We start from the raw sequence: 23,750 nt of genomic DNA, 5'->3' as shown, positions 1-23,750 counted from the left end.
GGAAAGCACTTACAGCCAGGAGGGCTCCTCACACCATTTCATTTGCTCTGCAATGCTTTCCTCCTGCCCTTCCGAGTGCAGAAGCATTTGCTGGGGAACATCAGGCTGGGAGAAGTCAGCATCTCAGCAGGGATCAAAGCAGATACCTCAGGCTGTGCACATAACCCACAGCCACGGGCATCTCTGCTTACCTTCACTGGTCACTCCTTCTTCTGGCTCGTTTCCTTTCTGCAACGGGAACAAAAAGGTGTGTGAGCACACAGGCTGCACTTCACTGTTATCCTCTACACACATTCAATGCAACTGGACAGCTTCCACTACTTGTTTCCACATGATAACCTGGGGAAATCACACGTCTCCCACACTGGGAGGCCAATGGTGACATTTCCCTGTGCTGGAGAGCAAGAGGATGAGCACTAGAGATGCTACTGAGGATTGCTGGTGGATAGCTAACCTTCCTTGTTGGACCAGTGCTGTTTCCACTTCAGACAGTAAGGTCTGGTCAAGAAGTGAGCTGTGTGAGTCACACAAACCCTGTACAAGATGACATCTCTGTCACAGAGTCAGGACTGTGGTTTGCATTGTCTCTTCAAATCAAATGCACTTTTAGCTGATAAAGGACACATGTCACAGAATGGTTTGAGGCCAATGCTGCTCCTGTGGGAGCTCATTTTAGCTTTCCTACAAGATCCACCAGCTTTCCTGGTGCCCATGCTGTGCAAAGACAAGCCTAGGGTGGGCTGCATGAAGGATGCTGTCCATGAGCTATGAAGGCTGGGATGCTGGGGGGTCAGTGCATTTCTACCAGCTGGGTGCATTTCAACAGTGCTTCAATAAGGAAATTAAGAGTCTGAGGATGTGACATCCCTGTCAATCCATCAGGATGTTAAAGATGGATGAAAATACTCCTTGAAAACCTGCTTTCAAAAAGTCTTTCTCCATACCCTGGTTTCACAAAGGTTTTCAATGCCTTCAGCATCACAGCCACCTAGAATCTACTGGCTTTCTGTTGCAGAGGTTTCCAGAGGAACACGCAGCAGCCACTGCTTCACATGCAAAGGTACTGCTTGTGCCAGTGTACCCCCAAAAGGGTAAGGAAATCAGTAATAATTAGACAACCTAATGTGTAACTTCCTCAGCTGAAATGAACCATGAACAAAAAGAGGAGAGGGGGGAACCCAGAGTGAAACCCAAAACCCCAGCCCAAACTTTGCTTTGCTCTTTTTAAGCAAGAGTACCTGGGGGATGCTACCTCGAGATCTCTCCATGAGATCTCTTCTCTTGCTAAATTCATTTAAATGGCAAAGATAAGAGTGTACTATTTAAGCAGAGGGGACATGCTACATTGCCTGTGTTTCTTTAACAAAATGAGGCCAGTTTGTAATTCAATTTGAAAATGGCTTCCTGGACCCAGGCCTGAACAAACTACCTGCAGCTGAACACCAGGGACATTCAACCAGTGCCAAGCTCAAACACTGAAACCCAGAGTCTGCTGAAGCACTTCAGGAGGCTTTGGAGAGCAGGAGGCTCTTTCTTCCTCTCAGTACAGGCAGCTCCTTTGGTCTGACGTGCTGGAGCGCGCCTGCAGCTCTGCTGCCAGAGCCAGGGAGTGGAGCCTCAACTCTCAGTGAGGAGCTGAGCAGGCAACAGCAAGGGGCTGGGGGAGACCTTAAAGAGTAGGGAGTTACCTAGGGACAGCATCAGAAGGTGGAAGAATGGAAGGAGATGATCTGCCAGAGGGGAGACTGAGATGAGCTCTTAGGCAGAAGTTCTTCCCTGTGAGGGTGCTGAGGCGCTGGCACAGGGTGCCCAGAGAAGCTGTGGCTGCCCCATCCCTGGCAGTGTTCAAGGCCAGGTTGGACACAGGGGCTTGGAGCAAGCTGCTCTAGTGGAAGGGGTCCCTGCCCGTGGCAGGGGTTGGAGCTGGATGAGCTTTAAGGTCCTTTCCAACCCAGACCATTCTGGGATCCTGTGATCCTTAAGGATATGGTAAGCCAAGGAAACAGTTCAAGTTCACTAAAACCATGTTTAAAGGAAGTTTCAAACGTGACCCAGCACCCGTCTCCAAAATGCACTTGGTTAATTTGAGTCAGATGCTTACATTAACAAAGAGACCAAAATAAACGTGTGCTAGCTGTAGCACCACTGCTTAAACCACTGTGTGCTGGGACAGCAAAACAAACTCCAGAATGAGGGAAAAGCTACTTTTAGTTCTGTGTTCTGTTTGTTTAATAATCACCAGACAATAATCAGTCAGCAGAAACTGGAAGTTATAAACACTGAAGAAAGTGATACTAAAGATTTATCAAAGTCTATTATAAACCACGTCATTGCTGCTTGCCAATGCAACAGAGACATCTTGCTCTGAAAGGAGGCTAAGACCTGATCCAGCGTCTTTCAGAATCAGGCCTCCACATAAGCAGGTACTTACCGTCCAAGCTTAAACATGTGCTTTAAGTCATGGAGAACAGAGGTAAACTTCAGCACATGTTTAAATGCTTTTTTGTCCGGGGACCAGAAACACATCATTTCTGGTGTGTGCGATGCTAACATGGAGAAGTGAAGAGGAAACAACTCAGAAATGAAAGAAACAACATTTTGATTGAGCTGCTGAAGACAACCGTCTCTCCTCCTGCTTGGCTATTCCTTTCCATGGGAAATAAGCTATACGATTTGGAAGTCTCACTGCCTCCTATTAAGAGAAGTACCAGCAATGCATTGACAGTTATGAGTACAAGTGCCCATGTGAAAAAGGAAAATATAAAGAGTCTCACCAAGTCGGTACTGAGCCACTCCTCAATGTCATCCATGACAGAGGACTGTGCAACAGGGATCTAGGGAGTGCAGCGAGAGAACAGCAAGGCAGGCAAAAACCAAAACACATCCACAATCATGGCCACAGAGCGATGGAAAACGCCAGAAATGAGATTCAAAAAAACAAAACAAAAACAAAGGTGTAAGATGGGCTGGAAGGAAAAAAAGGGGAAAAAAAAGAAAAGGCAGCAAAATATAAATGGCATTTTAAATAAAGAAACACTCGGGGAAGGAAATGATGAACAACAAGGCTAAATAAAACAACCCAAGAGAAGATTATGGGGAACGACGTGACTTGATGCCAGCGTGACTTCTCGACCACGTATTAAAACCATCAAGATGGACTGATGGTTCTAATCGTGATGGTGGAAAGCTTTTAAGGGTAGAATACTGGATCTCAGTTAGGTTTTGAAAGGTTAAATTTGTACCTTTTTGCTTTGGACAATGGGTATTAGGCACAGTGAAGGGTTAGCAAAATGAGGGGCTCAAAGTCTTCAGGCAACAGTCCTATGAGGACAGTTTGGCTTTCTCTGTAGGTGGAGGCAGCCAGAGCTCAGGGTACGCAGTCCTGTTTCCTTCCAGTTCCTCCTCCCTCCACACCACTCAGCCTTGGCACACTGGATTAAAGCAAAACTGTCCCAGCTCCATATTCTCTATATTCTATGACCTTCTCCCAGCAGATCCCAACCTGTGCCAGTGTAAAATGTGGAGTCCCAAAGGCGAAGGTGAGGAGCAGGAGGATGGGGCAGCAGCTCCTGGCGTGTGTACAGGAGGAAAGCACAGCACTCTCAACTCCTTGTCAGGCCTCTACGGATGGTGTAATGAAAAGGCATGGAAGGTTTGCATCTCCTCCTGTGATAAACCCACTCACATTTCACTGTGTGACGATGACAGCAGCGTGCTGAGCACTGAAGTCATCTCACAAAGCGCTACAGGCAACAGGGTCAGCGGAGGGAAATTACTGCCTATTAGGTGTAGAGTTTCCTGACTTAACTTCACTGCTTCAGTACAGCTGAGGGCTGCAGGAGTAAACAGGAAAACTGCACAATTGTCCTCGTGAGGACAACCTGAAAAACACTTGGAAAGCCAAATGAGACACACAGGTTCCAGGCCAGAGCACAGCAGTGGTGCTGGAGCACCTTCCACTAGACCAGGTTGCTCCAAGTCCCATCCAACCTGGCCTTTTTCTTCTAATCAAGTGGCCCTTTGTTCTAAGGAGGCTGGCTAAGCCCTTGCTGAGGTGAAGTCTGTGAAGGTGGGTGAGCTGTGTTTAAGGAGTGGAAATCCAGGGATCAGTTCAAAGCATCTCCCACTGAGAGGCACTGGGATGGTGGCTTGGCTCTGACTGCAGGCTGCTGGACAGAGTGCATGGGACAGATCCAAGAAGGGTGAGAGGTGCAAGTCGTCATTTTGCTTTCAGCTAATACATGAAGATCCCAAACAGACAAGAATTTCCTGCATTTTCCTTTGGAATGGGCCAGATGAAGGATTAATTGCTCCTTTTTAACTTGCAATGGAGAGCTGAATCATGCACATACTGCAAGGTGGCCATTAACAAGAGGCGGGCTCTGTAGACATCTTCTGACACATTCCTCCCGAAAGACAAGTTGCATCTTGTAGGGCTGGCTTGTTAGTTTAACAGCTTTGGAGAAGACAGGCTTTAGAGATACAAAGCAATGGAATTATTCAGCCTACAGCAACCTAAAAACGCCAGCAGAAGTTTCCTCTCTCCTGCATTGCTTAACACCGCGCACAATAAGGGATGCTTTGGGAGGTGCAGCCTTCAGAGCTGCTATGAAAGGTATTTGAAGGTTTCCTTAAGGATAGGATAACATGTATGGAGGGGAGGAAGAAAATAGCAGGGTTTTTTTGCTTTTCTATGAATAAAATAAGAGCAGCTGTTCTATAAAGTACATTCTGCAGTCCCTGTGTTGGAAGGAACACAGGTCATATCTCAGTTATCCCGAAAACAGGACAGATGACTGAGCAAGGAATGGGCTCTTGAGTTTGCAGGAGTCCTGGAAGAGCAGCTCAGCAGTACAGGAGTCTGTGCTGCTGTGTTCTCTAAGACTTCAAGAAGGAAAGGAATTCCACTTTCAGACAGACCTATTTTATAACAAACACAAACCTCACAAGTGCAAGAACACTTCTCACACAGGTCATATATAAGCCTCAGAGAGAACTGCAGGATAAACATTGGAGCATGTCAGCCTTTTGCTATTCAGAACTGACCTTTTAAGAAGCTTCCCCTACCTTCCAGCATGCCACAGAAGTGTCGAGGGTTTGTATCTATTGCTCCTTCCCTCCTCAAACACAATTTATTGGGGCAGTTGGAGCCCCAGTTCCCCCATAAACCATGGGTTCAATGTATCAGGTTTAATTTGTTCAAGAATAAAGAAGGGGGGGAACTCTCCAGAGTAAGTGGAAGTTTTAACATGCTCTAAGATTGCACCATTTCTATTCCAGTTGAGAGTGGCCACACGCAGAAGTTTGGCTTTTGCCAGTCTCTTGCGGGTTTGGCAAGTTTCCCCTTTCCAGAAGCCCTGAACTGAAAAGTGTGGAGGGGAGTTTTGTTCAAACTAATCCCCTACAACACAACAGGAGCCATGGAAAAAAAATCAATGAGCTGGTTTACACATTAAAAAGAACCAACAGTTGCTGGGAACAAACAGCAGCGGCAGCCACAGACTACATGGAAATGGCTCCAGAGTCGGATACCCTCTTGTTAATACTTTGATTATGCAAACATACACGGTCTAGTGAAGCTCTGAGTCTTGGCAAGACAGTTCCCTCGATAGTCACTGTTGGCTGCAGGAGCTGTTTTTATACCAATATTGTGATTTCTTTGAGTCTATACTCAAAGTAAATGAAGTCACAAAACAGTTTTGGGTCCTTTACGTAACCGGCCTGAATTAAACGTTGGGCTCAATGTTCAAATTCCTTTTTTATTTAGTCTTTGGAAAATCCTACTAATGGGATCATCTCAACAATCCCGAAAGGGAAATGGAAAAGGAGGGCTGGGAGAACAAAAGGAAGCACTCAATCCACAAAACCCACAGGAACCTGGAATTCAAGGTCTTACTTCGGTCTAAGATCGTGTTGGTGTTCTGACTAGCAATCAAAAGCCAAAGAGTATTGCCAATAGACTTCCTCAGAAGTCATATAATCCAATATTCTACCCTTAAAAAGACAGCTTAAGGTTATTATCATCACATTTTATTTCGATTAAAGATGATCCCACTGGAAAAGAAGCAGGTATGAAATGGCAATTCAGGTTTCTAGGTGAGCTCATTAATGTTCTTCAAATGTTTAACAAGGTTCATGCTAATTGTTGCTAGACTACTGTCTTGTAGTAGCTTAGTTAATTCCACTTCTTTCTAGGTGTTTAACAAAGCTGACACCAACACTTGGTTAGTTGCTATTCACTCCCCCCCCACTGGTTAGCAATAGTAAAGAGAGGTCGGTCATTCCTACAGCAGCAGAATGAGCACTAAGATGCATACTAGCAGTCTACTCCAGCTTACTACTACGGACTTACCACCTATTTAAAGCTGTTGTAATCTTGAAATAGCTTCCTGGCCTCAATATTAGAACATGTTTGACTTTACAGGTAAGGGTTTAATTAGCTACTTGATTACTTGGAACAGTGTTTGCACATTGCATAGACAGGGAAAGCAAGAGCTCAGGTGCGGTACGCTCCCCAACGCAGCCTGTTGTGCCCGTACAACAACCAGCCCATCTGGATCTGATGGCATGTCCAGGCAGTGAAAGCCTTTGTTCATGTGGGTGTCCCTGTAGAGCAGCTCCATAAAATGCCATGGCTGGACAGGGAATGAAACCCATGTGGTCTTCAGAACAAGGGAACACACCTGCTTGCCTTCAAAAGGGTCTTACCACACTGAAGAAATGAGATCTTCCCCTGTTTATTTCTCTATCTGTCCACAGCTCAAGCACTTTAATCCCCAAGAAGATGATGTAATTCAACAGTCTCATGTTACCCAAGGCATTTCCACATCTTAGATCCTATCTCTCTACTGAAGGCACATAGCGGCATCCCACTTCACCAATCAACAACGTCTTAGCAAAGGTTTCATTTACTCTTTACTCACACATCTTTATTTCCTCTTCAGCCAGGCATGCTGCTGGTGGTCGAGATGCAATGCTGAAAGCTGTTCCTATCACTTTCTGTGACCTCTGGTTTAGTTTTATCCTTCCCAAATAACACCTGCCCTGATGTGGTATCTTAAGCAACACCTACTTCTCACTTTCATTACAAATACCTATTTGGCATGTGAGTAGGGTGACAGATGATTCTAATAATTAGATCTCAATTGCTGCCCAAACTCATGAGAAGGGAATTGGAATTACCTGCACTAAAATGAGGTGGCCTTATGCTCAAGTCTGTGCCTATGAGCTGCTGATACAAACCCCTGTATGACACCTACCTTGCAAAAACCCAGACCTTACACTGCAAACAGACCCATTCCTGGAACAGCTCAGCTGCCATCCCTAAATCACATATCTGAATCACAAACTTTTCTGTAGCTATCACTTTGTCTACATTAGCTGGAATGGATGAAGGTGTGGTTTGTGTCTCCGTGGTGCTGGCATCCCTTTGTCAGCAGAACTGAGCTGTACGTGAAGCTCAAACACAAGCAACACTGCCAAGAGAGTACACAAATCCCTGAGTGAGCCTTCCTCTGCAAAGCTGTGTTGGTAGAACTGGGATGCAGAGAAACAGAGTGAGAAGAACTCAATCCTAAGCTAAAACGTCACAGTTTGAGATATAAAACATATCACGAGGGATGCTCTGGCATGGGGAAGATGCCCTTTCAGTGGTCACAGCGTTGTACAGGCACAGCTAATGGCAATGTCAGCTCACCCCTCTTCTCCAAGTACAAAAAGCTACCAAGGGAATGTGCACATCAAGTTCATATCTGGGATGCTAATTATTCCATTGGTGTTGCAAATGCTACAAAGTCATATTAATAAATATGGTTAAGAACTACAGCCAGTTAAGAGGAAAACAGAGTTAATCATTAGTTTTGGTTTAGGCATTTCTCTCTCACATTTAGCATACAAACAAGGTGACAGGTTTGTAAGAGCAGCGACTGGCTGGACAGCCAGATCCCTTTCCCTCCCCAAATCCATATGCCTCCATGAATGCTGCAGTATCCTTTTTCCAGGCTGAATAACCACAAGCCAATGAAGGAATATTGTCTTTGTTTTCTTAATAAAGCAGTGGTGAGAGTGGTGCGAACAGCAGGGGGGCCGATTTCATGCTTCCCCGCTCTTGTAAACAGTGGAAAGGCAAAGAAGAGGAACTAACTAAATCACTGGGTTATTCATTATGGATGAACATCTCACAGCGGCACAGCACATCTCGGGCTGCAACAGAGCCACCAAGCAGCAAGAGCCTCTGTGAACTACAGTCAACACTATCAGAGGTGAAGCAAACGCTGCACACTTCACAGCTTTTCACCCTGCTGTTGAGCTGGGGTCTCTGACAAGCACCAAACTGAAATGCTGGCTCCCAAGGACAGGTACCTACAGATTGGGTTTAACCACGTGTGCTTGCAGGCGCAGCACCGCTTTTGGGTGCTTGCACGGGCAGGTAGATACAACCGGATGGATGCACGTGCCCAATGGCATGCACACTCCTGACAAATGCATAACCTGCCCCTCGGAAATCACCTGGATTAGCCCTAAGCCTAAAAGGACAAATATAAAGTGTATCACAGATTATTTGATATTGGATTTCCTCAACCTTACATTCTCTGGGATGTTTCTCTTCATAAGCACTGGGCAGCCTGGTCTGGGGTATTCAAGGCTCTCCCTGGAGTGAGGCATTCCTGCCCCATGGGGCCTCCTGACACCCAGCCCCACATGCTGCACTGCAAGGGCACCCCAGCCCAAAGGGAATTCAATACTGTGCCTTTACTGAGCTCAGCTCCAGCCAGGACTGCTTCACAGGGAGTTTGTACAGTCACATCATTGGTACTAATCTCAAACACTGCAAATGATGGATTATGGCATCCAAAAACACAAAACCGCTCTTAGAACTTGGCTTTAAGGCATAGCTGAGGCAATTTTTTACCTGCCTCTGACTTCTGCACTTAAAGCAGGCTTTTGAACCGCTCTCTGCAAGCCTGTTGACGAAGGACAACTTCAAACAAGGTCAACATGTGCAGAGATTCCGTAATGTTCAGAGGCCTGATTTTATCAGAGCACTGGCATCACTAGACATGGGAATTAAATCCTTAAAGCCAGAAACACTCTTGTACCTTTTGGAGTCTGAATCCCAATGCCAGTGGGGTGCAAGAAGTCAACGTGGGGAGCAGCTCTCCCATTCCTTCCATACAGAACTATCCCTGCATTATTCATTCCATTACGTATGATCGTACCACTTCCATATGTTTATTCCAGGCCACAAAGTTAAGCACTACCAGAAAAGGCTGCTTTAAAGACACATAGGAAGGGTCCTCCTTATGGACAAGATCCAGGAGACTTGTGTTTATCCCTCGAAAAGTGGATACTGCATAAGTAAATCAAGACAGTATAAGGAACCAAATGGGTCCCCAGGCCTCTTCCAAAGGCAATGTGGGATCCTACAACTGATTCAGTTGGTTACAGGCCTGCATAAACCAGAACTGGTGCAAATCTTTCCCTTGGCCCCAGGAAATGGTATAGGTAGGAAATAAACTCCTTGTACTGTCTGATTTCAAGCGGTTCAGTAGGGCAGGACAGGAGGTGAATGGAGGATGGTTATTCTAGGTGAAGGGACTGGGGTGGGCAATAGGAATCGCTTCACTGGTGAAGTCCTCACCATTCCTTGTGTAATTAGCCACTTGTCTATGGGCTCCATGTCTGAGTTCCCACCTTTACCTCTCCTCTGTGTTGAGAACAGAAAGGTCCATAAAGAAAGAAACCACAGCAACAACCCATGATACAGTAACAGAACAGCAGCAAGTTAAAAACTTCACATACACGTAATACACACACAGAGATGCATCCCCCTCTGCTCCCTGTCAGCTCTGTGGAGGGACAGGCCTCCCCCTGACCTCTGCACTTCCTACAGACAGTTCATGGTATTTGAGCACTTCCTCCCCACTGATGTTAAAACCCAACATCACTGACTAGTAGTGAGGCTGATGTTTGTCATCTTAGAAGGAAGATGCAGGCTACCCAACCTACTAAAATCAGACTTCCTGGAAACACCTGTATTACACCCTGTGCAGCTTCCCCTGTTTATGAAGCTGGCAGTTGCAGCACACCCTAGTTACCTCCTTGATCTCAGCAGACACACTCTGCCCCAGACTCTAAGTGTGACAGCTCTACTGATGGTGCTGAGCAGGAGGGTAAGTAAAGCAGTTTGCTGCAGTGCTCTGGCAACCTTTCAAAGTGCCCCTCTTGAGCAGCAGCAGAGGTTAAAAGGACTACGCTCAGTTGCAGACTGCATGGCACAGCAACACAGAGACTCCCAAGATGGTTCAGTGTCCTTCAGCATCTCATCCCTGTGCCAGAGCATGGGTGCAGAGTCATCTCCAGCTCCAGAGGGGCTTGCTTGGGACAGAGCACAGTGATTCCAGCCCACCAGCCCTGGTAGAACTGGGCCAGCTCAGCAGAGCCACTGGTGTGGTTATGTACGACACCCATATACATGGTGCCCCCATTCCACACATAATGGCGAATCAGCTGTAACCTTTTACATCTCATGTCAGTACTTGTGAAAGAAGGGGGGACAAAACCACTCCAACCTCATCTCCTCTCTGGGTAACACCAGAGGACTGTTTCTTGGCCACCTCTCCTCCCAGTCGTGATCATGCAATCACTCTGCAGCAACAAAAGCAATTCCCAACATGGAAAAGCAATATTAAAGAAACTGTTATTTTTAGCTCCTCTCGTTTCCAGCTGCTAAATCATATGAAAAGCCAGCTCCTGCCACGTGAGCAGCCATCTCCCTGCAGACCATTCTGAGAACGACTGCATGAGGAACGTCGGATGTGCTGGATTTTACCCCTGGAACCAGACATGTGTGAAGAATGTGTTGTGAACCTCTTGGCTCCTCCCTAGAGCTGCTCTTAAATTAGCTCTCTACCCAAATGAATGCGTGTCGTTTGTTTACTGAGCACTGCCAGGGGGTTTTGACACACATAACTTTAGGAGGGTTTAATTTCCTTGCAGGAGAGACACCCACAAGCCTCACAAATGCTTGACACAAAGCAGTGTTTACCCACGAACGGCTGCGCTTCAAAACAAGCTATTCTGATGACATGATGCAGTCAGCAGGACCTTTGAAAAGAGGCTGAAAGGCTCCGCAACATCTCAGAGCCCAAAGTTCCGCAGCCCATAAAGCCTTTGCCTCAGAAAATACTTTGACCATCAGATTAGCTCAGATACAGCCCTTTGAACTGACACCACTTGGGGCAGAGCTGGTGTGAATGACATGTCCCATCAGGGCCTCGAGCAGAACTGGCTGAGAACAAAAGTGTTAATAACCAAGGACATGACCCCGTGGCCACCAAGGGGAATACGGCCCCTTGACCAGTAGCTAAATGCAGGCCCCTTTGCTTTTCCAGGAACAAAGAGGAGAGGCTCAAATCCTTTCCCAGGTCCTGCCAATAACTCAGCTCAGTGATACTGAGGGCTTGGGTTGTCATATTGGCTTCAGGAATTCCCCTCTCATCCCTACCTTAATGTACTTCTGCCTTCCCATGCTTCCCCCTTTTCCCTCACTGCTGCCATGAGTTTTTGTGGGGCTGAGCTTGAAACTGGTCACAGGGCTGACCTGGGTTATAAATTACCCTTTCTGCAGCAGGACAGGGACAGGAACAAGCAGCTGGACTTGTGGAGGGGGGGGGATGCTCCATAAGGAATCATGGCTGAAGCTCTGCTGCCATTGAACGATGGCCCAGGCAGGCAGGCAGGCAGCTGGGATCTGACTCCAGCTGGCTCCCAAAGCAAATTCTCCCTGGCTCAGAGCACAGGCTGCCAGGCATGCCAGCTGCCCTGAGCGCTCCCATTTCAACTTAGGAAAGAACTAGGGCGGGATCAGCCTAGGCATGGGGAGGCAATTCTCCATGGAGGGAAGTGTGCGCGATACACTGGCTCTGCCGTGCTCCCTAGTGGTCAGCACAGGCTGGAAAAGGCTCTGACCTCGCTCCATCATCTCCAAATTGACAGCTGAGTACAAAAGAGCAGGGCAGGTTTAAAAAGCAGGGTGGTAGGAAGGGGTTGAGGGATGATTTGAAAGCTCTTTTCACTTCTGCCTTCACCAAGGCACACAGGCAAAGCTGGCCAAGCTCAATCTCTCAAACATGTTTCTAGCATCAGCTGCTGGGAGGTGACAGCACACGGCCTTCCTTTGCTCACACAAGAGAAGAGGAGCCTGCCGTGGGACAGACAGAACAGACTGCATGCAAGGGCACTTATAGCAAGGCATGTGAAGCATTAAATCTCTCCCTGTAACTTACTCTTGTATCCATGCACTTAGAGCAAAGACTAATAGATTAAGACTGCATCAACTTTCATAAGCAAACCCAAACCAAATCCACACCAGTGTTCACAAGACATTCCCCACTTATTCTTTTCAGCAGTGATTCCAGTCAAAGAGCTGAACCCCTGCAGGCAAGCTGCAAGAACACAGGAGAATTTACCCACTCTGATTATGATCTCTTTTAGGCTGGTGTGCTAAGTAGCAGCTCTTTAGAGATCATTACTGCGCAAGTACTTGCTCCTAGATATCAATTTCAAAATAGCCAGTGCTAGCGTGTTGCTGGAATACAGAATGAGAAGTCTCAGTCAAAAGCAGCTGCCTACAGCTTGGATTCCATGCATGGCTCCAGATAACGAAACATAGAGCAGCCACCTACCCCTCCTGTGTTCTGTTTTCGAACATCCAGGGCAGACGCTAGTCCTTTGACAGCCTGTGGATCCTCATATGTCACGCTGCAAGAAAGGAACAAACCATAGAAACAGAAGGAAGTCCAGCAGTCACCCATGAGGAATGCACTTGCTACTCCGATTTACACCCCTGGAGATCAGAAAGCATGCTCTTTTTCTTAACAAGACTTCAAACACACGAAGTGTATTCCAAGAGGAGGAGCGTGCGCTGTACAAAGACCATCCATCAGTTTCAATAAGCATGTTGAAGCAAAGAGAGTAAGACCAGCATTATGAAAGGAAGGCAAATAGGTTATGAGGCACCATAAGCGTGTCCAAGAGCTAGCAGAAGACTATGAAAGGAGGCCAGATTACAGATTATGTTTTGCAAAGCTCTGAAGATGACATTTGGAAGCCTGACCTTGGTACATGCATGGGCGGAGGGAGGAGAGAGGGGCTCAAAGGCAGATGAAACAACTGAGGAACTACAGTGAAGCATACGACATAAACACACTATTCGCAGAGCATATAAAAAGAGCTTCTCCAATTCCTATGCAGAGGGGACATGTCGCAGTCAGGTGACAGAGGCAAGAGCATCATTTCTCAGAGCACAGTGGTGAGCCATGAGCTGAAGCAGACGCTGAGACCTGCCCGTCAATCAGCCCCTGGGAGGAGCTGCATGTCTGAGCAGGAGGAGCCCTTCCTCCTCCTCCAGCCTGCTGGCTTCCCCCAGGCTCTGAACACAGCACCCAGAGGCTCTCACCTACACAGCACAGCAAGTCACACTCACATCTTCCCTGCCTTGCTGCTGCTCCATTTATACAGTGTACAACCCAAGGAAGATAGAGCAATCCTCCCTTGTGAAATCAAGGACTGATATGTGCTCCTTGTTCCATTAGCTCGCAGAATGAGATAGAGGTGCAGTGTGGGAAGACTAGTTTCGTGCTTCATTTAGCACAAGAGACAGAGGGACCTCTGTTAGATCTCTCTGCAATGCATCTCCTTTCTGACTACACATTAGGGCTCTCAGCCTGAAACCTCCAGTGGTAACGCACGCCTCTACAGCAGAGCATGTCTTCTCAACACGGATATTACAGCTGAAGCAGTACCAATAGCTATATAGATAACTGCAAATAAAAGATCCTGATAGATTTGCTGGCTCAAGCTGGAATGTTTTGGCCAATTTGCTAAGGTCTGAGCTAAGCTATTTAACAACAGTTCTTAGTTTGAGACAAGATATTGATGATGTTCTAACTGCTCGTAGCTACTACATCCTCTAGAAACTGAAACCAGGAGGCAAAGAAATAATATCTGAAAGAAAAATACCCAAGTGTGTCTTTTACTGAATGTCACTTGACAGGGATCAAAGGATTTCTTCCTAAGTGCCTAGATTTATTTCACATTAAAATAATGTGACCTGTTAAATGCCCTTGAAAGTGCCAGCTTTGCAGCTCTGGAGATGCAAGCCCTACGCATATAAACAAATTAGGAGTAGCATGGCAGCCCGGCAAGCTGCACTGCCTTGACAGCCTGCAAGAGCCTGACTGCTGGGCCAAAGGGAGACTTTAACTGGATGGTAATTCTGTTTCCAAGCCCTTGATGACAGTAATTCAGTCACCAAAGCATAACCATGACCTTCAGGTGAAGGACCCTTATGCTCCTGTATCTCAAGCACTGGCTGGGTGGATGGAATGACAAGCCTTTATGAGAGGAAGCATCTGCAGAAATAAAGGCAAGTACATTTCCAGGTTTCCAGTGAGCTCATTAACTGTGACAGTCAAATAACATTTCTCAGCTGGCCTGTTCTGCCCACAGCAGCAGGAACTTCTCCACTTGCTCATCCTAATAATGACCAACAGGATAAGGATTGGATGAGAAGCACAAAAACATAAACCAAAACTACTTTTTCACTCTGGAACAAAGTCAAGAAGCTTCAGATTTATGCCCTTAGAAAACAGCAACCCCATGACTCAAACAGTGCTAAAGACAAACTCCACGTACTTCTTTCGCTGCTCAGCCAAGGAGCTGCCTCTTGTCTGTGCAAACATGTCGAAGTCATCACGAGGATTCGAGTGCTGGAGAGAGCTGAGTGTGCCGCTGACGCTGTTTGTACCCAAGTCTGCAACAAGAGGCACAGAAAGTAAAGCAGTGAAGCAGCAAACCATATGCAAGTCCCACTGCCATGACTATAGAGGGTACAGAGAATGTCATTAACACAGGACAGCTATAGATACCATCTAGTTTACAGCTGCAGCACTGAAGTTCTGTTCAGAAGAGGCTGGAGGCTGCTAATCATGCATCTCTCAAAAGACAAGCACAGAGACTGCCTTATTCCTCCTGGAAGCACCACACCATAAGTATTCCTCATTGAGAAGCCAGCATTTGGGAACTGGTATTGCCAATTGGAATTGGCAGCGCCTGCTGCCCATCCCATCCTGAATAGGCCCATCCCATTCACTTACATGGTTCAAGATTTTGGGCATGGATATTAGTCTTGCCACAATGTTCTCAGCTACTGACTGTGAAACCAACAGTTTCAAGTCAAGTGATAGGATATTGGTGCAGTGCTGAAAGAGGTGGAGAACCTTCAGTCAAAATTAATCCTATCAAGCAATCTTTGGTTTGATTTAATGTAAAACACTTAATAGTTTCATAAAGCCTTTCACCCAAAGATTTCAAGTATTATTTGTAGGAAAGGAATCAAGAACATTCACAATAAGGGTTTGCACTGGGTGTTCACATTGGTCACAGGGACCTCAGCAACTGCCAGACTTGCTCCTGCAATCACATACACGGATTGCCCAGCAGCCTGCACATGATGGACAAAACCCACAGACCTGTTAGGTTTGGAAAAGTCCATGCATTGAGCCTGGTGTTCATCAGCACTCTTCAGATCAGGTACTCACCGAGCCCTGCAAGCTGTGAAGAAAGGGAAGATGGGGGAGCTGAGTTTCCAACCATTGGGCTCACTACAGCTGGAGAGCCAGGACCCAGATCTATTAAGTTATCTTCTGTCACCTCATTCAGTACCTGTTGGGACACAAGAAATAAAGCAAGTTACACACATGGCAGAGGGTTCTTCTTGCAGTGCAACACCAAAACATAATGGGTGCTTCCTTGCACACTGCCAAATGGACCAGTCTCTTGGATACTACAGTGATAAATGCAGAATAAGGAGGGTCAGCCACCAAAAAAACCCTCAGTTTGACTGCTCAGCACAGCAAGAAACTCTCCTGGAGGTCATCAACATCTCTTCAGATTTAGTTGATATCTCTGTGTTCTCCACCTCTTTTAGGACCAGGCCAGCAACATATCTAAGTCAAACTGAGTCTGCTGCCATCTTCCACATTAGGTATAAACTGCTTTCAGAAGCAAAACTTCTTTGTTGGGACTGAAGTCACCATGCAGAGCCTGTGCTGGAGTTTGCATCAGTCTGCCGTGGAACAGCCATCAGACAGGCAAAGTAAACAGAGGAAATGGTTAGAAGGCGGCAGAACAGTAAATGTAATAGTGACACATAAGAATGCATCACAAACTCGGATCTTGAACATTGAATGAATAAGAAGAACTGTAGTTCTTCAGCTTGGAAAGAGGCTGCTGAAAAAGGAGAGGTTCCTAAGCTTATGAGTGGCATTAAGAAAATTAACCTGCACAGTGGTATTGTAAGACACAGTGATCAAATGTAAGCAAAATAGTTACTAAATACCCCCACAAATACATAAAAATGTATAGCGACTCCACGGAACTCACTACTTAAGGGCATTATGAATGCCTAAAGTCCACACGGACACAAAAGCAACCATAAAAGTTAGAGGAATGAAAACCCATTGAGGGTTGTAAACACAGATGTTTTAGTGGAGTGGCTTCCTGAGCTAAAGGCTGTCACTTGTGGTTTGCACATCCTTCGGCTCTTTTCCCTGTATCCACTTCACCACTACAGGCAGAAGAGAGGGCTGGAGAGGTAAAATGTCTGATCCCAGAGATATTACTATGGTGTAACTGCTGATATAATAAATGGAGTTAGGTACTTACTCCATTGCTGGCATTTTGTGTTGAACGTCCTGATCTGTAGCGCTCAAATCTGTTCAGAAAACAGCAAAAAAACAACATGGATTATCAAAACCACCAATAAACAGTGAAAAACACGAGTTTAACAAAGCCACGACACCGAACTCAGCTTTCGCTAGTTCAAGAAAGAACCCTGGAAGCATTAACTCCAAGCCAGGACAAAGGGAGGATAGATGCAGAAGTTGCATTCTTGGCAAATGGGGATATTAAACTGACTGATCTCATCTTGCTGCACACACAAGCCTGGAAAACACTGTAGGATTTGTCTTTGGTTTGGGTTGTTTGGGTTGTTTTTCTTCCATTAAGTGCTTCATGACAGCCTATTCTGTTAGCCAAGGGACAGGAGGAACTGCAGCAAGACTGATGCTCCCTGCTAAATAAGCTAAGCACGGCAGCAAGTCTGACTCCCACTTAACAGCTCCCTCTTGCTGCAATCGATGTAAATGAGAAGCCATATGCAGGTTAGGGCACAGCCCTGCCCAGGCAGCGCATGGCAAGAGAAACAATAATGAGCAGATTCATTTCTTAAAAGGCTAGGTCAAAGCCTGTCAAAACCTACGTGCAGATAGGTTGGTCCTTTCCAAGAATGAAGAGTAATGATGCTGCACAAAAATCCTCATCCTACTCAGGGGAAGAAGAAAGGCAAGATCTGGTCTCTTCTCTACTCCTTCCCCAACCAGAGGGGCATTTGGGGCTGCAAACCTGACCTCAGCTTTCATAAAGTCAAAAAGCAGAACTGCCTCCTCCCAGGGCCTGTCTGAGGCCATTTCAATCTCCTTCCTTACCAGGAAGAGCATCATGATGACTCTAAGACATTAGACTTTTCCCTCATTTAAAAGCAATTTCACATGTAACCTCTCTTTTCACTAAAAACATGATATTAATATAATCCTGTGGGTTTTCTCCCAGATGGACAAAATACAACAGGGAACCTCAAGCAAACTAAAACCTTTTCTTGATGTAACAGAGGGAAATGCAGACTTCAAAGGCAACAAAACCAAATTGAAGCCCAGTTTTCAATTTTAGGAAACTGTGGGTGTCTACTATTACTGGAAATCCAGCTCCCTTAGCTGGAGACCTGAGACACCTCCCACCTCATGCTTCTCACCAAAAGCCTTATGAACCACACATTGGTTTACAGCCAAAGCTTCACCAGTGAAGGCCAGAGCTCCTGCTTGAGTCACTGACAGAGCTTGGTACCCAGACTAGAAATCAGCATGATGAATGTGAAGCCATTGGAATAGCAGAGGAGGAACTGGGATTTATGGAAACATTCAGACCAGTGCAGCTATTCCAGCACAAACAGCTTGCTAACATCGCTCAGCTCACCTTTCAGAGTATAATGACTACAAACACATTAGCCCCAGTCAGCAAAGGCACAGATGGAGGAGAACAAGGGCGAACAGACTAAGCCTTAGTGACAGTTACACTTTGCCACTTGTAGAATCATGCCCGTGCATGAAACACACATCATTTCACTTGAAAAGCCAGCATTTGTTTCAAAGTTTGCCCTGATCTCCTCTGAGCAACTAAATCAAAGACAAAAATCGAGGCCACTGAAGTCTCCTCTCCAGCCTTCGCCGTGACAGCACAGCTTCACAGATCTAGAGTCTCATTTCTTTTTAAAGGCTTCAGAAACAAAGCCCTGTGCTAAGAGCAAGGAACAAAGGGTGCTCTTTAGTGCAGCACACCCCAGGCCTGTCATTAAGGGGAAGATTAAACTTTCCCAAGCCTGCTCCATCACGTCACCCACTGCAGCAGATGCGGCTGACAGCGCCTTTGTCTAACATGTCCCAAGTCCTATGACCCATGGGGATGATTCCTGCAGCCCAGCTCTTCAAAACTTCAGCTTTGCCCAATCTTTTCTCTGAGATTTTAAGTGTTCACTTAAAACCTAAACCCTTACATGCACGAAGGTCAGGCCCACCTCAGACAGCTCCCCTTGTGCCAGCACTGGAACTAGAGAGACCAGAGATCGGAAGACAGAGCTCATGGGAGCCTCCCTAAGCAGCACAAGCATTCGTGCAGAGCCCAAGCTAGCAAGTGGAACTAGTGACTGTGACTGTGCTGTTTTGGGTCCCACATCCCTACATCTGCCTAGCACTGCACAGCAGGGACTTGTGGACTCAAGTCTCTGTTAGTTCAGAGAGTTTTGCACAAGGTTGCCTTGCATCTTATGGATACACCCCACAGAAATTCAGCAGCCAGGACAAAAAAATCCAAATCACAGTATTAAAGGAAACAACTGAAATGGGAATTTTACCATAAAAAGACTTTGTAGGTGCCTTCTGTGGCTTGGTTCTCTGCATTCTGTTATATCGGACCACTGGCCCCATTGGCCAGCTCTTGTCAATTGTCCTATTTCACACACTGTGAAACCCCAGACTGAATGTAAATAGTTGCTGGAAAAGGTGCCCACCTTTCATATCGGAGGAAAACGTTATTTAAATCATCATTGACATGTAGCAGCTCCTCCGTGACTTCTTCATTGGACACTCGTGAGATAAGCTCCACAATTCTCTGCTGCATTGCTCTGCAGGTCCGATTCAGTTCCTAGGAGCAATGCATTGTGCACACACATTCCGATAAACAGCTAGCAAATAAGCTGTGTTCACAGCCAAACATGTCCCCCAGCTGAGAAACACGAAGACAAGTTTATCTTTGCATGATTAAATGTCACCCAAAAGCACATCTAATCAAACACCCTTCAAGAGCCGATGGCATAAAACCTTGAGAGCCTATTTACAATTCAACATCCTGATTCTTCTTGAACTCAGAGCACTTCAGGAAATAAATATCTGTATTTTAGTGATGGGGTTTAAGAATAAAACATGTTAATACAACAGCTTTCCAGAAGAGAGCTTTCAAGGAAAATTCAATCTGCCTTTTTTTGGCAATAGCATCCTTAGAAACTGAAAGATGGACAAGTAGGGAAAGTCACTTGTAGTAGCCCTGAGTGTTGGGGACAAAGAACCTACCAACTACTGAGAACATTAGGATGAACACAAAGCAAGAAGGAGGAGCATGAAAAGATGAGGCCTCCACACACACTTCATTGCTGAACTGCACACAGAAATGTTCCCTTCAACTGAGCAAGTCCCTAGACAAGAGACTGCAAAGAGGCAGTGGGGAGTTTCAGAAGAAAATGTTAAAGGATATATAGCAAGGGTGTTTATTTCAAAAGTCTCTCATGCCAAGAAATGTAGATTTGAGTTTGCCTAAATCATGAGTTCTCCTGTTTCCAGGACACCTCTTCCACCACAAATCACAGAATAGTTTGGGTTGGAAAGGACCTTAAGATCATCCAGTTCCAACCCCCCTGCCATGGGCAGGGACACCTCACACTAAACCATGGCACCCAAGGCTCTGTCCAACCTGGCCTTGAACACTGCCAGGGATGGAGCATTCACAACTTCCTTGGGCAACCCATTCCAGTGCCTCACCACCCTCACAGTAAAGAACTTTTTCCTTCTTTCTAATCTGAACTTCCTCTGTTTCAGTCTGAACCCGTTACCCCTTGTCCTGTCACTACAGTCCCTCCCCAGCATCCCTATAGCCCCCCTTCAGATACTGGAAGGTTGCTCTGAGGTCTCCACGCAGCCTTCCCTTCTCCAGGCTGAACAGCCCCAACTTTCTCAGCCTGTCTTCATACAGGAGGTGCTCCAGCCCCTGATCATCCTCGTGGCCTCCTCTGGACTTGTTCCAACAGTTCCATGTCCTTGTTATGTTGAGGACCCCAGAACTGCACCCAATGCTCCAAGTGAGGTCTCACGAGAGCAGAGTAGAGGGGCAGGATCACTCAGCAGAATTCTTTACTCCTGAAAGTCCTCAAGACCAAAGATCAAAACTGGTCTGTTGAGGAGGAACTACAAGAAGAAATATGCCATATGGCACGGCACCACTGATTAGGCCCACGGTTTTACTCCAATAAGCACTGACATTCCAACTGAAGCATGTCCCTCTGTCACCTTCTACCCCCTCCCAGCCTCTCTTCACAGCAAAAATGCAGCCCTAACCAAGGCTGATTTGTTGGTACACAACCTTGGGGATGAAAGCAAAGCCGTGTTTGTTTTCCTTACTTGGTCTGACATCCTAAGCTCTGGATAAATTTCACCTAGTGCAATCCAGCTGCCTTAACAGCTTGAGGAATGTGTTCTCCAATGTCAGTTTTGATCCCATCACTTGCGAAGCAGATTGTGACATTTCAGAGGTTTGTTTGCTGCCTTTCTGAGCAGGCTGACAGTACCTATCTATTCTGCTCAGAGCTGGCTCTCCAGCAAGCTGTTTACATTTGATTGTAGGAGAAAATGTCAGGAATTATTTAAGGAGGAGAGGGCTATATAAACCTCAAAGCAAGGACTCCTCGCATGCAGCACCCGGCTTATGGCTTTCAAAAGGCTAACCAGCCTTTGGTAGCAAAACCAGGTTCTCCCCAGCTCTGTGATTCAGATTTAGGATGATTTCAGTCAAAGGAGGGAAGCAGTTGGAATAAAGAATCCTTGCTGTCACTCCGCTTTATGATCAAGGTCTTTCACCTTAAAGCTATGCTGTAAGGTTACGCTGTCAAGATGTTAGGAGCTGTTCCTGAATGTAAGCAAACTGTTCTGTGCTGCTCTGTCTGTCATGGTTTCCTGGAAGCTTCTTTTGTTTTGAGCAGCCCGACCCAAATGGGCAGTAACTGAAAGGCTCTTTATTGCAAAGCCTCTCATCAGCTGCCATCATGGCTCTAAGACAAACACACAATGCTGCTGCATGGGAGAGACCAGTTTTTGGATGGATTTCAAACACTGATGTATCACAGAGAGCAATTCCCTGCCTTCCTCCAAATGTACTGCTGTGGGAGCCCATCCTCCCTGCCGCAGGCTCAAAACAGAAGCCTATTTCTGAAGCTATGGAAAAGCAAATACCATGGTAAGGGCAGCAGCTGGAATGCTAGCTCACAGTACTCCTCATCTGTGTTGCACGTGGTACCGCATTACTTTCCTCAGCCAAAAGACCATCCCACTACCACTGGCGTAGGGAAACATGTATAAAGCCTGAGACATGAGCTCAGTTTATACTGGTTTTCCTCCTGAGATGCTAAATGCAGCACTGGATTGAGCCTTTCCACTGAAGAAATCCATCTGATTCCCCAGCCAACCCTTTGGACAGCATGAAGCTTCATGCAAGCACGTGTCTTAAGACACTACCTTCAGGAGAAGCTGCAGCACATCTTCTGGAAAGACACTTAGTTCATATGTAAGATTTCAAGTGGCAGAGATCCACAGACCCTTGGGTAATGTTCAGTCCAGCTGGAAACACGGAGTGGTTTTTTCCTGCATAGTGACTTGGAATGTTTTGACACTGTCTGAGTGATGATAGAAGACGTAAGAGAAGCAGAAATGCTCAGGGCTTACAGGGCTTATGGCAATTCTAAGCTGTTTTCTGGTAAAGGAGACCTGATATTCAACACTGGGAAGGATTTCTAGCTACACAAAGAAAGCCCTGGACCAAATTCCAAGGGAAATTAGGAAATCCTTGTCACCGGAAGCTTTAACAAATGAAGAACACCAAGTGATGAGTTTAAGCAGGGTCAAGCACAGCCCACATTCATTATGTAAACCAGGCAAACCAAGGCAGTGAAGTAAACTGCAATAAAACACACACCCCAAAACAAGCACAGAAAGATCAGGATCGTATTTCCTAGGAAACTCTTACCTGGAGTAACTCAAGGTCTGAGGAATCCTCTTGTCCAGGTACCATTTCTGTCAGCATTTCAGACATCACTTTTGTGTTCCCACGGACGATATCCAGCTCACTGCGCAGCCGGGCAATCTGAATTGGAGGAAAAAGACAGCAAAACACTGCATAATCATTTGGTTTAAGCAGATCACCTTCAATAACTGCCTTTGGGATACCTCTGACTCGATATCTGAGGCTCCAGACATTCTAGCTGGGGAAAAACTGTAAAGATGAGAACTTTACCCAGAGGAGAGTTATAGAAAAGCAACACAAAACAAAGATAACTTTGTAGAGCCACCATTATCATTACAGCCCCAGATGTGCTATGTTTGTATGGAAGGGAAGCAATTGAAATCAGCTAAAACCAGACCCTGTTTGTAGTACTTCATTCAGGTATGGGGAAAGATGCACAACTTTGAGCAGGATCTTGGGCTCTGAAGTTATTTTTGCAGAGGGAAAAGGAAATGCTATATCAGGGCATTTGCAAGGGTCTTATGGATGCAGACTTAACTCCCATTAGACTTCCTGCATCTGCAAGACATTCTGCACCTTTAAAGGAGGGGTATAAGGAGGGATAAGAAGAATAACTGCTAACCTACAGCACAACTGCTGAGTGGAGTGGTTTATCAGATTGGGAGGTCTTGTAACTGCTGCCATTAGCCACACATCCCAACTGAAAGCCCAGATTTCACAGTATAATAGGAGGAAAGATTACTAAGTAGAACCCGAGCTAGGAGGCAATCAAAGTCAAAAGAGTTAAAATGAAGGTTCCTCTGCAAATTGGTTTCTAATTTGATCTGCTGAGAGTCTCACTCAAAAGAATCATCATCCCAATACCTGTTCAGAATTAGCAGTGATGGGACCAGTCACATTCAAAGCTGGGGCCTGAGGAGAATACGCCGTCGGAGAAGATGACGAATAAGAGCTGGTGCTCATCCTTTGCTGAGGCTGGGAATTGTGCATATTTGCTGCAGGATCAACTTCAGGGACACTCTGCCACATCAGAAAGACAGGAGTTCAAAAGCTGAATTGTGACAGCACTTGCTTTGTCAGCAACCTCAGGCCAACTACGCTCAAATATAGAACATAATTGCACCTTGTGGAAAAGGTCAGTGGAGCTTCGAGAAGAGACTGGCAGGCCAGCCCATAAACAGGCAGCTGCAACAAAACCCTGTGCCTGTACTTTTTCAACCCAACCCACCTGGATTGAAGTCAATTCAGCTTTACAAGTGAGAAGCAAAAGAAAAACAAGAGCCAAAGAGAAA

At 46.1% G+C, this 23,750-nt stretch overlaps 1 protein-coding gene across 4 annotated transcripts in view; it reads right to left on the bottom strand.

Moving 5' to 3' along the window:
• The window catches only part of TOM1L2 (target of myb1 like 2 membrane trafficking protein), a 56,600-nt gene that overhangs the window by 5,582 nt on the left and 27,268 nt on the right, over positions 1-23,750 (bottom strand). Inside the window, exons 6-14 of one of the 4 annotated variants that reach the window (XM_080620032.1) lie at positions 23,323-23,478; positions 22,462-22,578; positions 19,184-19,317; positions 16,729-16,777; positions 15,603-15,726; positions 14,698-14,815; positions 12,687-12,762; positions 2,775-2,834; positions 192-228 (exon numbers count right to left, since the gene is read on the bottom strand). In XM_080620032.1, the coding sequence (XP_080476158.1) occupies positions 192-228; positions 2,775-2,834; positions 12,687-12,762; positions 14,698-14,815; positions 15,603-15,726; positions 16,729-16,777; positions 19,184-19,317; positions 22,462-22,578; positions 23,323-23,478 (871 nt within the window). Of the gene's footprint in view, positions 1-191; positions 229-2,190; positions 2,835-12,686; positions 12,763-14,697; positions 14,816-15,602; positions 15,727-16,728; positions 16,778-19,183; positions 19,318-22,461; positions 22,579-23,322; positions 23,479-23,750 lie in introns of those variants that run through there. The other 3 variants (XM_080620033.1, XM_080620031.1, XM_080620034.1) reach the window with 3 other exon arrangements.

Source organism: Psittacula echo (assembly GCF_963264785.1).
Source record: "Psittacula echo genome assembly, chromosome: 5".
NCBI classification, from domain to species: Eukaryota; Metazoa; Chordata; class Aves; order Psittaciformes; family Psittacidae; genus Psittacula; species Psittacula echo.
Note: the sequence above shows the minus strand (reverse complement) of the source record. Positions and strands in the feature narration are given on the sequence as shown.